Genomic DNA, 16,573 nt, shown 5'->3' on the forward strand with positions numbered 1-16,573 from the left:
GTGATGAACTTTGTTTTGACTTATTCTTTTTGTTTATATGTTCTTTGTTGACAATTGAAATATTTTCACAGTTTCGTTTTGTGTAGACGTTCTTAAAAATGCCATCGCTAATTATTGTGACTTGTACAGTGTAGCCAATTATATATGAAAAAATCATTAAAATTTCATTTAGAAAATTTGTATACAAAACATATAATCTCAATAAACCAAACGTTATTATAACGACATCGAACGATATCATCTATCATGCAACAGATTTTATTCTGAATGCTATTTAATACCAACAATTATATTTTTTATCTCTTATTCTACATATTTCGCTAATATAATTCAAAAGCCTTAAGGAAACAACAAATTTGTGCATATTTTGTTGTATATATTTCATAGTTTTAAATATTGCACACAGGTCAATTCATCATAAAGTTGAAATAATGATATGTAAAAGAATTATGATTTTACAAAATATGACTTTAATTTTAACATTTGGTAGTGAATCTCAAAAATTCTAATCGACAAATTTTAATAAATAATGCCTTTTCTATCCAATATTTTTCTATAAAAACTGAGTTTTTATACATATCGTACATAATCGCATTGCAGAAACTTCTAAAAAAGTGATTGATAATAAACATGTCAAATCAGTAATGAAAATTTATTTACTATTGTGGCACTTACTGTAACACATATTTTAATTTTATACTTTGTTTTTTAACATTTTAAATTTGTTTAGTAACTTTTGATTTTTATTTTAATTATTATTTTTTCTTAAATAAAATTTTGATGATTGTTAATTTTGAAACTATTTGAGTCGGACGTATTTTATTTTATTTGTGAATTACCCCACAAATTTGGTGACCCCATGTCCTTATTACATTCTCCGACTCCTCCTGCGGATCAAGCAATCCTACATAATCCTAATACAACTGGACAAGCAACACGCAATCTTCAACAAGATGATTCAGCAAGATTTCCAGAAGTAGCAGTTACATCAACAGCAACTATTCAAAAACTTCCACCATTTTGGACTGAACAACCACAATTATGGTTTATTCAAATTGAATCACTATTTCAACTTTCAAGAATATCTCGAGATGAAATAAAATATTCCCATGTCGTTGCTAGTTTGGATTCTTCTTATTTAAAGTTTATTGGTGATATTTTATTGTCTCCACCGGCAACAAATAAATATGAAACCATAAAAAGCCGACTAATAAACTCATTTTCAATTTCTGAAGAAGCTAAACTTAAAAAATTATTTAGCGGATTGATTATTGGAGATCAGAAGCCATCTCATTTTTTGCAAACAATGAAAGCATTAGCAGTAGGTAACGATGTTGGCGATAATGTACTCAAGACGCTCTTCTTGGAACAACTTCCTGAAAACATAAAATCTCAGCGAATTGGCATTGCAAGCGGATAAGATAATGGAAATTACTCATCCTCAAATATCCAGTTTAAGTTGCTCTGAAAATATTATAAATGAACTAACCGCAAAAATTGAAGCACTTGATAGGAAACTAGATTCATCTATACGTGGTCGAAGGGAAAAGGTTAATTTCAATAAAAATCGCCGTAGAAGCCGAAGTAACTCTAAATCTCGAGCAAATTGGTGTTGGTACCATAAACGTTTTGATACCAAGGCAACAAAATGCGTTAGTCCTTGTAAACACCCCCAAGCAAAAAACTAAATGAAATTTCGGGCAAAGCGGCACCCGTAATTTCAACAACATGCCGCTTACTTCTCAAAGATCTAACAACTAAACGTTCTTTTCTTGTCGATACAGGAGCTGATGTATCAGTTATTCCACCTACAACAAAACATCAACGAGGTTCAACATTGAAATCTTTTCCAATTAAACTTTTCGCAGCAAATGGAACAGAAATACGAACATATGGAATACTCCAGCTGAATTTTGGTTTGCGTAGAAACTTTTCATGGATTTTCATTGTTGTTGACGTCACTCATCCAATTCTGGGATCTGATTTTTTGAAGCACCATCATTTATTGCCCGATCTTAAGAATCGTGTATTAATTGATGGAAAAACGTTAATATCAACACCTGCAACATTATCATCACTACCTTCTTTATCTATATCTCATATTCAGAAGGATGATTCTGCTTATAAAAAAGTTCTTCAAGAATTCCCAGAGATTGTAAGTATTAACTCCTCACTCAAATGCAAGAACGAAACCAAATGTTTTCACTATATTGAAACTACTGGAAGACCAGTCACAGCAAAAGCTCGTCGTCTTGATTCGAAACGTTTAACGATAGCAAAACGAGAATTTCAGTTTATGCTGGATCAAGGCATTATTCAACCATCTAAAAGTGAGTGGGCTAACCCTCTTCACATGGTGCCAAAATCCAATGGAGACTGGCGTCCATGTGGAGACTATCGTTTTCTCAACAAGATTACAGTTCCAGACAAGTACTCCATTCCTTTTATATCAGATTTCACATACAATTTAAAAGACTGTCAAATATTTTCCAAACTTGATCTGGTACGGGCATACCACCAAATAAGAGTTAATCCCGCTGATATACCCAAAACCGCAATAATTACTCCATTTGGACTCTTTGAGTTTCTCAAAATGCCATTTGGCCTTAGAAATGCTGCTCAAACTTTCCAAAGGTACATGGACGAAGTTTGTAGGGGCTTAGAGTTTGTTTTCGTCTATATTGACGATGTTTTAATAGCTTCCAAGAATGAAGAAGAACACATTAAACATTTGAAAATTTTATTTGAACGTTTCAAGAATTATGGTATCTTAATTAATCCTGGTAAATGCAAATTTGGTTCAAATGATATTGATTTTCTTGGTTTTAATATAACTCCTGCTGGTTTAAAACCATCGAAAGACAAAGTTGAAAGCATTATTCAATATCCAAAACCCAAGACTGTCATAGATTTAAGAAGATTTTTAGCCATGATTAATTTCTATAGGAAATTTATGCCAGATGTTGCAAAAACTCAAGTTAAACTTAATGATCTCTTAAAAGGTGCGGTTAAAAATGACAAAACTCCAATTCAATGGACGAATGATCTTGAAAAAGATTTTGAACTATGTAAGGAACATTTAATAAAAGCTGTTATACTTTCCCATCCAGATTCTAATGCTGAAATTTGTTTAAAAGTTGATGCATCTGAATTTGCAATAGGCGCAGCAATTGAACAATTTGATAATGGTGAATGGAAACCATTAGCATTCTTTTCCAGAAAGCTTTCGAAAACGGAAACAAAATATAGTACCTATGACAGGGAATTACTAGCTGCATATCAGTCTATAAAACATTTCCGTCATATACTAGAAGGCCGTAAGTTTGTTCTCTACACTGATCATAAGCCATTAGTATTTGCTTTCAATCAAAATCCTGAAAAAGCATCACCGAGACAGTATCGACACTTAGATTTCATATCGCAATTTACGACAGATATTCGTCATATATCTGGTAAATTTAACACCGTGGCGGATGCAATTTTACGTATAGAAGAAATTTCTCACATTAAATATGAAGATATCGCAAAATTACAAACTTCTGATGAAGAATTTATAAATTTTCGTAATTCGTCAACTGGACTAAATATTAAACTTCTGCAAGTTCCAAATTCTGATATGAAAATCTTTTGTGATGTATCTACTGAACATGTAAGACCATATGTTCCTCTGCAATTACGAAAAACAGTGTTTGACAACATACACGGACTTACACATCCTGGAATACGTTCAACAAGGCGTTTGCTTACCCAACGATTTGTATGGCCATCTATAAATAAAGATTGTAACAAATGGGTTAAAATGTGTAAAATTTGTCAAGCTGCAAAAGTGAATCGTCACACAAAATCAAAATTTGGTGTCTTTTCTCAAGAAACTCAACGATTTGCAACAATCCATATGGACATTGTAGGACCACTACCACCATCCGAAGGGTATCAATATATGTTGACTATAATAGACCGTTTTACCAGATGGGTTGAAGTTATACCATTAAAAAGTATTACGTCTGAAGAAGTATGCAGAAAATTCATTGAAGGTTGGGTGAGTAGATTTGGCTGTCCACATAAAATACATACAGATCGAGGAAGACAGTTTACCTCAAAAGTTTTTGCAAATATTGCTAAAACTATTGGTGCCCAACATCAACAATCCACAGCGTATCATCCACAATCAAATGGAATCGTCGAAAGATTTCATCGTACGCTAAAAACAGCTCTAATCTGCAACGAAAACTTACAATGGACAAAAACACTACCTATGGTTCTACTAGGATTACGAGCAGTTTATAAAGAAGATATTAAAGCATCTTCTGCAGAACTAGTTTATGGAGAAGTCCTTCGATTACCAGGTGATTTTTTTAAAAGCAACATAGACTACAATACAAATCCTTCAGAAGTGTTAACTCATCTTCGACAATCTTTTGAAAACGTCAAGTCAGTTCCAGCAAGTGATCACGCTGTTCTGAAACCATTTGTTCATAAAGAATTAAAAAATACTTCATACGTATGGAAAAAATTATATTCCCCTAAGCCTTTATGTCCAAAATATGCCGGTCCATATAAAGTAATACATAAAAGCGACAAGTTTTTCAAACTGCAAATAGGATCAAAAACTGAAAACGTTTCAATTGATCACCTTAAACCCGCTTTTATTGACAACGAAATTGCTGAAATTACAACTGTCTCAAAAGATTCAAGACCTTCGAAAATGATATCGTTTAAGTCTGATTAAACTAGGAAGGGGGTAATGTGGCACTTACTGTAACACATATTTTAATTTTATACTTTGTTTTTTAACTTTTTAAATTTGTTTAGTAACTTTTGATTTTTATTTTAATTATTATTTTTTCTTAAATAAAATTTTGATGATTGTTAATTTTGAAACTATTTGAGTCGGACGTATTTTATTTTATTTGTGAATTACCCCACACTATTTTATAAATTAAAATCTAAACATTAAAAACAAAATTAATACTATTTAATACATAATCGCCTTGATATATTTAACTATCCGTTAAGCTGGCCACACACGGGTGATTTGTGAGTGTGATTTGTTCGTGTTCGACTTGTTAATGGGGCTGTGCGCGAATAAAATCACAAGTAATTGAAAATTTCCAATTAAAAATCAGGCGAACAAATCATTCCGTGAGTCGCAATCATTTTCAATCGAGACTAGTCGCAATGTAATTTTTTAAATGAATATATTAAAAGTATTACAAATACTAATAAATAAATAAATAAAAAAATTGATATCAATAAAAAAAACTTTTTATTTCGAAAACATAAAAACAATATTAAAAACAAATTTAAAAGAGTAATACAAAAAAAAATTGCAGTAAAAATATTATTTTATCAAAAAATTGCTTAAAATTTAGGGTGGTAAAAAAATTTACAATAAAAAAATGTTTGCGAGTAACGGAGGGTTAAGTTTAATTGATAAACATTGAAAAATGCACATCAATAACCATTTTTTTTACATTAATAGTTGAAAAATTCGAAGTTTGAAAATAGTAAAAAAAGTCGAAAATAGATGAAAAAGTAGATTTAAATAATAAAGTTGACTTTTCATAAATAAGTTTTTTTTATAATAATAATCCTTATAAAAAATAATTATTTACAGCGTTTTGAGTATTTACCTAAAAAGTATTACAACAAATAAAAACTAAATAATTAAATACAAAAACTACTAATATTACAATATTAAAGAAAAGTGGTCTAAAAACATTGTAAAAACATAAATGTTAAAAGAAAATTAAAAAACAACCACTAATTTACTCTTTAAATACTAAAGAATTTTAACAAATTTCTTATTATTTCATGTGTAGGCGTTCTGGATATTTCATTAAATGACAGCATCAGTTCCCTTGCAAATGAATTAAACGTTACATGGTTTAAGTTACTATGCAGTAAATCAGTAGGATATCTGGGGTGAAGATTTTGTATTATTTTCAGATTTTTTTTGTATTATCTGCAATTTTCTGCTATAAGTTTTAGCAACTTTATGGAAATTAGTATAAAAAGGTCGAAAATATATGAAAAAGTAGATTTAAATAATAAAGTTGACTTTTCATAAATTACTAAAAATCGAATAGTCGACTATTCAAGAATTTAAAAAGTCGAATGTTCGAAAAGTCAACATTTTGTTTCAACTATAGAACCCTAGCACTTCAATTTATGAAATATGTATTACTTTATAATAGAAGAGCAAGACACAATTTTGTCTGTATGCTATAAATATGTACCTGTAGATATTGGTTTAATAACATCTAAACAAGTTTAAATTATCCATTGATAAATGATGTAATTTTTTTGCAACCGTCACATAAGTTATTGCTGTGAATGATTTGTTATTGTGAATTAAATAAAAATATCAATTTTGTTTCAAGGCGAATTCATACAAGGTGGTGTCACAAGGTGCATTTCAAGGCGTATTTAACAAGGTGACAGCCAAAGTAAATTAATAAAGTAGCGACAGTACTACAACAAATACAACATTTACAAAAACCAAAAGCAATTTTGGTTTTGGTTTAAGGTCTGAGCTGTCAAAGTTGCCTGTTGTTGTTTTTGCTTTTGGTCTTGTTGTATTTTTCGCCACAACAACCACAAGTGAATTGACAGTTCAGACTGAATAAAAAAAATAGTCAGCTGTTCTACTGAGTCTACTTTATTAATTTACTTTGCACCTTGGTATATTAATTATAAGGTAGTGTCATCGGCGAATTCAGAATACCGAGCGAATTGGTTATATTTTTTTTATATGTAGTTTGACATTGTGCCTGCATTTGAAGGCGAATTGGCTGGCAGGGAAAAATGTCAAAAACAGCTAACAAATAAATCAAAGCGAATTTTTGTTAAACAAAAAATGTTTATAAATTTGAATCTGTTTGTAATTTAATTTGATGTTTTTAAAAATAAAACTAATTTCGTGTAGTATTATTATTGGTTTTAAAACATAAACGAATTTAACAGCAAAACAAAGTTTGACATTTACAAAATGTAAACAAAGTTTGACATTTATAATGCACTACGGCGAAAAATTAACATAGTAGCAAAAAACGATCAGCTGGTCTGATAACACTACCTTATAATTAATATACCTTGCCACAAAGTAATTTACTTTGCTTGCCACCAAAGTAAATTAATAAAGTAGCGACAGTACTACAACAAATACAACATTTACAAAAACCACAAGCAATTTTGTTTTTGGTTTAAGGTCTGAGCTGTCAAAGTTGCCTGTTGTTGTTTTTGCTTTTGGGCTTGTTGTATTTTTCGCCACAACAACCACAAGTGAATTGACAGTTCAGACCAAAGTAAAAAAAATAGTCAGCTGTTCTACTGAGTCTACTTTATTAATTTACTTTGCTTGCCACCTTGTTTATAAATTCGCCTTGCCTTGGCTGTTATCTTTTTAATACGGCTTGGCGCAAAACAAAGTAAATTAATAAAGTAGACTCAGTAGAACAGCTGACTATTTTTTTTACTTTGGTCTGAACTGTCAATTCACTTGTGGTTGTTGTGGCGAAAAATACAACAAGCCCAAAAGCAAAAACAACAACAGGCAACTTTGACAGCTCAGACCTTAAACCAAAAACAAAATTGCTTGTGGTTTTTGTAAATGTTGTATTTGTTGTAGTACTGTCGCTACTTTATTAATTTACTTTGGCGCAAAATGTTTGTTTTTATCAAGGCAAAATCATTAAATAGATTCGCATTGTTTTTGATAAAATATTGTCGTCCTTCTAGGAATAAATGAATGAGAAATTGTGTTCATAATGTCCAACAGTACTTCAGCCAGGAATTTCGTTCCAATGACAAACAAATATGATAGAGTTATACTTCTAGTGGATATGGATTGTTTTTATTGCCAAGTTGAAGGTAAAATTTATAACAAATTATTTTCATGTTGCACATAATTACTAATATTTTTCAGAAAAATTGGACCCTTCCCTAAAGAATCAACCACTGGCAGTAGTGCAATATAATGCCTGGAGGGGTGGGGGGTAAAATTGAATAATAATATTGTTATTGTGAAATCAATTATAATTTTATTGAATTTAGTATAATTGCAGTAAATTATGCTGCACGTGCCAAAGGAGTTACACGCCATATGCGAGGAGATGAAGCTAAAGAACAGTGTCCAGATATCCAATTAGTTAAAGTGCCGAATGTTCGTGAAAAAGCCGATTTAACGAAATATCGTGATGCTGGCAAAGAAGTTGCAAATGTGTTGCAGCGTTTTACACCACTTTTAGAAAGAGCCTCCGTCGATGAAGCCTATCTTGATATTACAGATGCTGTTAATAAGCGTCTCCAGGAAATGAATAATGTTGGTTTACTTGGAATATATTGTAAAATTTAAATCACAGTTTTCATATATTTCTATAGGGCACATTCATATTGCAACCTCAGGAGTTGGTAAATACATATGCAGTCGGGTTTCCAACAATCGGAGAATACGTGACAACAATCACATCGAGTTTTATAACCAATCCTTTAGCTGATGATGATAACTTCTATCGCAATTTCAATGAAAATGATGTTCCGGCAGTACGACAGAGTAATATTCGTTTATTGATAGGTTCATCCATTGCAAGCGAAATTCGAAGTGCCGTAAAAGCAGAAACAACTTACGAGTGTTCAGCAGGTATTGCGCATAACAAGATTTTGGCAAAATTAGCTTGTGGCATTAACAAACCCAATAAGCAAACGATTTTACCTTTGGCCCAAATCCCTGGTCTGTTTGAAACACTGCCAGTTGGAAAAATAAAAGGGCTTGGGGCTAAGTTTGGGGAAGAAGTGTGCGAACGTTTAAGCATTCGTTACTTAGGTCAGTTGTTAAAATTTACTGAGGCGGAATTACAAAGGAAATTCGATGAGAAAAATGGGTAAGTTTTTAGAAATACATATCGAGGGCATATATTCAAAACCCTCCATCTTAAAAAACAACTTTTCAGGAGAACCAAAAAAATGTTTTTTTTTTCGCATATTGTGTTATTAAAATTCGATATTATGCAATATATTTTTTAAACCAACTATTGAAAGCCAGTATCACGATGTCGATTTTAAAAACACTCAGTTTTTAAAATTCTTTCGAATAGTTTTCATACAAATTTGTTCGAATCATTTTTCTTTCGACATCGTGAAACAGGCTTTCAGTAGTTGCTATTCGAAAGAATTGTAAAAACTGAGTGTTTTTCATACAAATTTGTTCGACTCATTTTACTTTCGACATCGTGGAACAGACAGTGAATCTCACATACAGCTGTGTTCAAAATAATAGGAGCAATAGTTGCCCATAACTTAATAAGGTTATTTTGTTAGTCTGTCAACATTAAAACCATGTAAAAAAGCTAGCGGTAGTTACAATGGAATGTAAAAAACCAAAATGAAAATAAATTATTGTGATAGCTTTTATTTCTGTGATTTTTTATAGTGATTTCTTTATTTGTCCATGAAGTGCATGAATCAAAAAAATAGGAGCAATTGTGATTTACAATAAATTAAAGTGATTAAGTGAATATATCGTGTGTGAAGATGGGTTGAATCAAATTCCGCTAAAGCGATGTCAGGATTTAATCGACTCTATGCCTCGCAGATGTGCTGCAGTAATAAAAAATAAAGGATATTCTACCAAATACTGATCGCATTTAAAGTTTCTGATAATATTCATAAGCTTTTTTAACTTTTTCAATAGTAAATATTAATCAATACTGAAATGCTCCTATTATTTTGAACAGCAATTTTTAAGATATTGTTTTTTAACTTCCCGTTACTTTCTTCTCAAAAGCTTTATTTAATTAATGAATTATTTAAATAATTTAGGATTAAATCGACATTACATTACACAAAAACAAATGGAATAAATCTTGTTGTTTTTAGTTAAAAATTAATCTCTTGTTTTTTAATAGGTTCACTCCTATTTTTATGAACACAACTGTATATGTAATTGGTTTTTAAAATTTCGCATTATTGGAAATAGAGCGGCTTTCTTCTCAAAATATTCAATGGATCAACCAAGGCTTGAATAAAGGCAAAGTTGTTTGCGATACCAATTTTTTCGTACTTTGCTTTATATTTTGTTTCAAAATGGTTCAAAATGGTGAGGAAAACTAATTTGTCCATTTTGGCTTCAATAAAATGCAAATCGTCCGGTACTCTACATCCAGCCCGAAACTGTAAAATTAACAGAAAATTTTTGGGATAAAGTTCATAAAAGCTCGATAATAAGTTGAATGCATAAGACAAAATCAGTGCATTAATTTGTTTTAAATAAATTTTCACGCGTGGTTCGTCTTATTTTGATACAATGAACTTCGAAATAATAAAAAATATTGAAAAATTTAAATATGCAAGAAAAATCCTTCTAAATATAGTCTTAAATTAATTCAAACATACTCATATAGGAAAGTGTATATTTAATCAAAAAACTCTGCGTATATTCAAAACACTCATATTGATTCACTGCTTTTGTGAATGGTAAGAGTTTACAGAATATGCAAGCAATTACATGCATTTTGCAACAATACACTTCTGTAGTGAATCATGCAATGACAGTATTCGTTTAATTTATGTATAGTGATAACTCAGTATTCAATTTTCCAAAATAATAAATATGTCATTTGAATGGTATTCAAGCACATCTCTGGTACGAATGAAATAAAAATTGATCCTTGTTGGACCCCGCATTTGCAAGGCAAAACCATAGAATACTTGTTATCACAAGAAACATTTTCGAATTTCATTATTCATACTTTTTCCAATATATTTAAGTAGTCTCTATGTTGTGTCACCATTACCACTGACAAATTTGTCCCCACTATCTTTAGATGTCAACTTCCTCAGAACCTATTTAAGACGATTTCCAAAATTGCTATATGTAATCCAATTCGATACAGTCTTGTTTTCACAGTAGCGCTTCTAACCTGTTCACTATTAAAAAAACTATTAGCTCTACTATATATTTTGGTTCTTACAGGAACGCATATTAAAAGGTAGAGTAAAATGGAATTCAAATGATAAATGTGAAAATTAACATCAGAAATTGTATGTATAACAAACAATCTCAATCAAATAAAGGAGTGTGCAGATAAACATCGTGATTGAAAATGATTGAAAAGAGAAAACAAAATTGTTTCTATTTCAAAAGTTATACGTTTTATTTGTTGAATTTTCATTTCTTGGGGGATTATGGGGGATTTCATGTCAAGTGAACCAACTTTTGAAATCGATGTCTTCCGATCGGGATGAGTTATTTTGGAGAAACAGGTGTATTTTCTCATCCATGTAAATTATTACATATTGTTCTTAGCAAAACGTGTCCCAAATAGTTTAGATAGCTATTTCTTCAAACTTTCAAACTTGACTTTTTTCAAAATGGGAACTTTTTTATGTGTGTGAAGTTAAACTAGGATCGCCTGGTGGTCAAAATTCGACCACTAATAACGAAATTATACAGTTACTTTGAGTATACGCAAAAATATTTGTTCATGTTTGTGTACAAATACACGTGTATTTAGATGTGCATAAACATGTTGTTTTTCAAGCAAATTTAAATGAAATAATTTTTAAAAAGAATTCATATTGTGCACATCTAGAGAAAATAATCTTTTAAACCATATATGTTTCATCAATATTGGTGGACAATAACATACTTAAAAGTATACCACAAAAAAACGTGTGGCCTATTTATATATAAGATTTCGAAATTTATAACCCTAGACACAAACCAGTTGAGTTAACAGAGTTCTGTTTAAAAGCTAACTGTTAAACATTGGAAATCATGGTAGGTGTATTCAAAATGAAATAATAATCACACGGTTGGATCAAATGGACCACTCACGATGGAAACGGGAACTAATCTCCCGCTTTTTCAAAAAAAAAGTCAAATCATAAATGTCAAACATATTTTTATATTTTTTCGGAATTTTTAAAATTTACTTATAATGGATGGATTAATCTAAATTCATGGAAATTGGGAGAAGATGGGCGGATGAATCTTGCTGGAATATTTAGGAAGGGTGTTGGTCTATTATGATTCGTGGTCATAACCTTTAACAGTGCGAGTTCTGATAGAGAAATTTAATTTTTTCGGAAATTTAGGTAGGGTGTTGGTCTAATATTTAGGTAGGGTGTTAGTCTATAATGGTCCTTGGTCATAACCTTCAACAGTGCGAGTTCTGATAGAGAAATTTAAATTTTTCGGAAATTTAAATCTCTTAGAGGATGAATCTAAATTTCTTGGAAATGGGAGAAGATGGGCAGATTAATCTTGCTGGAATATTTAGATTGGATGTTGGTCTATCATGGTCCGTGGTCATAACATTTAACAGTGCGAGTTCTGATAGAGAAATTTAAATTTTTCGAAAATTTAAATCTCTTGAGAGGATGAATCTAAATTTCTTGGAAATGGGAGAAGATGGGCGGATAAATCTTGCTGGAATATTTAGATAGGGTGTTGGTATATCATGGTTCGTGGTCATTACTTTTAACTGTGCGAGTTCTGATACAGAAATTTAAATTTTTCATCCTCCCAAGAAATTTAAAGTTTTCGAAAAATTAAAATTTCTGTATCAAAACTCGCACTGTTACACACCTAAATGTGTTGGGACACATTTTGCTAAGAAGTTCTTAGTACGACCAATAAATAGGTCCTATACATAGTTCACCTACTTTAATAATTATCAAGAAAGAAAAACGGTAATAAATTATAAATTATAGTTTAACACACTGATTTTTGCCAACAATTGAACTTTGACCTCTAATGTTCGAGGTTTAGAGTTATCCGATTTGAATTTAACATTCAAATCAAAATTAACATTTAATAAATAATCTTTTAATAAACTAATGCGATTAGCAAATCGTCAAACTTATTTCCCGTTTTGCTTGTAATTTGGTCTATGCATTTTTTACATTTTTAATATTTTTATAGATTTATTTATGATAAATAAGCCGGTATTTCATTTAAATTAATTACATGACTTCACTTCAGCGTTCATTATCTTGAAAGTACACTTAAAATAATTTTTTACATGTATGCATATTTCTTTAATTTCAGCACTTGGCTATATAACATATGCCGCGGCATTGATCTTGAAGCAGTTACACCACGTTTTTACTCCAAAAGCATTGGATGCTGTAAAAAGTTTCCTGGACGAAATAATATTACCGGCTTAAAAACACTACAACATTGGCTAAACGAATTGGCAAAAGAAATACACGAAAGATTGGATAAAGATATATGCGAAAATAATCGGCGAGCTAAACAAATGGTTGTGAATTTTATACAAGAATTTGATGGTGAAGAAGTATCAAGCTCTCGTTCAGCCCCTATACAGTGTTATGATACTGAAGTGTTGGCCAAAACATGTTTAGAAATTATAAAAGCCAATACAAAACAAGTCTTTCGCTCTGGCAGCGAAAGTGTCCTAAATAATCCAATCAAGTTTTTAGGTATAAGTGTTGGTAAATTTGAAACAATTTCAAAATCACAAAATAACATACAGGATATGTTTGCCCAACAAGCAGCTAAAAAACAGAAACTTAAAATAGAAGGTGAAGACGAAAATCAAAAATTGCCATCAACTTCAATATCAACTCCCAAGCTAAACGAAGAATCTAGAAATAGTAGTACATCCAAAGAAATGCCTAAAGAAAAAAAGTATCAAAATATGAAAAGTTTCTTTTTAAATGCAATAAAGAAGGACCCAAATAAAGAATCCACAAAATTAGAAGTAAATGATAATAATATGAACGTAGTAAATAAGACAAACATAAGTTTAGAACAATACCCAACTAATCACATTGATATAATAACTAAACCTCAAGATGAATTATCAATATCAAGTGATGATAGTGTTAAAGAAATACCAAAGAAAAGTTTCTTTGCTCGAGTCCTAAGAAAGAGTGAGGATCCAACGAAAATAATGGAAATAACTAGCGAAACTTCCATAACATTGGTCAACACTAGTCATTCAAATACAAATTTAAACTCAGAAGAAAACAATAGCAGCAATAATGAATTAAATGATTTAATTAATGATATAAATACCATGCAAAACGAAGAAAATGAATATAATTTAGATATACAAAATAAGACAAACTCATTGAATAATAATACAAATAATGGCGAGATAAAAACCGTTCATAACTCAAAAGTTCCAATGCCAGCTATGGTATCAAATTCTAGTAGTGCTTTAATAAATATGAAAAGAAAACATGATACAATTTTAGATAATGAGGTGCAAATTTCAACCGATTACCGATCCGAATATGCAGAATTTGCCATGCCAGAATTTAGACCAGAATTTTTACAATTTACCAATTGCTCTCAATGTAATGTCAAAATTCTTAATGATCCAACATCTATACAGACTCATAAAGATCACCATTTTGCTCAAGAGCTCAGTCAGCAACAGCGTAATGAATTTAGAGATGAAATTCGTACAAAAATTAATTCATCAAAATCACCGCCTAGTAATGACAGCAATAAGAAGTTGAGAAAGGTGCAACTTCTAAACAATTCAATTAAAAAACCATTAGCAGCTGATATAACAAAATTTCTAAAACCTTCATCGTCTTCATCGTTGGCATCTACATTAAACAATGATCAAACTCAGGTTCCAGTAAACAATAATACAACTAATGTTGAAACATGTAATATTTGTAAATTACCTATTAGCATTGAGGAGATTTTGGAACACAAAGATTTCCATATGGCTAAAGATTTACAAAGGAAACTTAATCAATTAGAAGTCCATACAGTAGAAGTGGTGAAGAAACCGGTATCCGATATATCACGAAAAAATATGAACTCTTCGATAATTGCGCCATCGCGTCAGACTAAGATTAACGCTAAATCTATTACACAGTTTTTTACTCAATCTAATATGTAATAAATTCTAAATTTATTTGTTATAACCGAAACGTTTTCTGTAAGTACAAAGTATTTTAACACTAATATACAATAAAGTGATTCTTTTTATTTATATTTTATGCCGTTTATTTATATTTATTGAATTGTGGTATTAACTTATGAATTTGTTCCTATGTTGCAGTATATAAGAAATCTAAATCCAAAAAAGTTGTTAAGAAAATTGTATTTATTTAGTATTTCATTACAACAAAAAATAAGTTAATAAAAAATATATTTTAAACAATGCTTTAAAAAGACGACAATATATTTTAAATTAACCCTTTGATGTCAGAATTAAAGTTGTCGTGGATAAACATATTTTGAATACATTAGGTCATTGGTTGAGCCTTGAATATAAACTGATATAAATTTCCAGCCTCTATCACTTATGGTTTTACCGTTATGAGATGTTGCTTATAAGCAACTTTGCGCCATTGTGGTACATTTTAAAACACAAACAAATATTGATATTTCATATTATTTTTATTAATTTTTAATACATTTCATGTGTGATATGACACAAAACAATTTGTTTGTGTCTTGTACCATAAGTGTACCTTACAATTTGATTTTGGTGCGGGATAATCTACACCTTCCTTTTACTCGCCATTCAACTCAACGATCGGCTTGATCAAGACGCATGGATTTTGGAGGTTCTGATACGTGTGATCGTTTTGTTGACAACGATGAACTTTGTGATGAAAAGTTTGAAATGTTAGATGGAGCTGGAGATGATGGTGACGGTGAATCTGATTGCATGCTTGAAGGGATTGCCGATGGACGACCTTTTTTGCGTTGGTTTATTGGTGTAATATCAGATGAGTGTAGAAGCTCGTTTGGTATCATCAACTGAAAATTCAACAATGACATGTTTCGTTTTTCAGTCTTGATCGAGGTATATTCATATATTTCTTTTGTTTACGACATCAGTGTTTGCATTCTGAAACTGGATTTTCAGCTACCTGATCAACTGTTGATTCAATTATTCTCTCCAAATTATAATTTTTCTTCTTCTTCACCTTCTGCATCATCAGAATTTTCCAATCGAAATCGATTATCTGTTTTAATTCTGATTCTGTGAGACCTTTTGGGCTCATTTCAAAAAAAAAAAAATTAAATTCTACTATGGACAAATGTTGCCTATAAGCAACATTGTGTTCGTAAAATTCCTGATATAAAATAATTTTTCTTTTAAATTTTGCAAACATTATTTCATTTTCTTATCTGTTATTTATAGTAAAATTCACTTTTTAAAAAAATCATGCGTGATTAGTTTTTATTTGAATTTTTGTAGAACAACTTATTCCACTTTATTTTGCACGCGTCTGAACACCAATTGAACTAGCTCGCAAATGAACACTTATAAAGCTTTTAAAAATTTAACTTCATAAACGAATGCTCACATATATTAGTTTCAGTTGGAAAAAAACCGTCAGCAAAAATAACAGAAACTATAGGAACTATGACCGAAAATATACAATGTTGCCTATAAGCAACATTTGACATCAAATGGTTAAGTCAAACTATTACATTATAGAAACATCATATAAAAACTTGTCGTGATATTTTCCTGATGCTGGGCTTGTCGCGTCAAGCTTTTATCTATGTACTAGCTGATCCGACAGACGTTGTCCGATCGAATTAAAAAAATTATGTTTTTTCGAT

The 16,573-nt window shown here is 30.7% G+C and overlaps 1 protein-coding gene across 1 annotated transcript; it reads left to right on the forward strand.

The window, feature by feature from the left end:
- The first annotated feature begins 7,716 nt into the window (after nucleotides 1-7,716).
- Nucleotides 7,717-14,981, forward strand: DNApol-eta (DNA polymerase eta). Its single transcript, XM_065505579.1, has 5 exons — nucleotides 7,717-7,872; nucleotides 7,928-7,997; nucleotides 8,056-8,323; nucleotides 8,383-8,882; nucleotides 13,052-14,981. Exons 1-5 carry the CDS (start codon nucleotides 7,770-7,772, stop codon nucleotides 14,886-14,888), a joined length of 2,778 nt encoding a protein of 925 aa, XP_065361651.1. The 5' UTR covers nucleotides 7,717-7,769; the 3' UTR covers nucleotides 14,889-14,981.
- The last annotated feature ends 1,592 nt before the right edge of the window (nucleotides 14,982-16,573 follow it).

Source organism: Calliphora vicina, chromosome 3 (genome assembly GCF_958450345.1).
Source record: "Calliphora vicina chromosome 3, idCalVici1.1, whole genome shotgun sequence".
NCBI classification, from domain to species: domain Eukaryota; kingdom Metazoa; phylum Arthropoda; class Insecta; order Diptera; family Calliphoridae; genus Calliphora; species Calliphora vicina.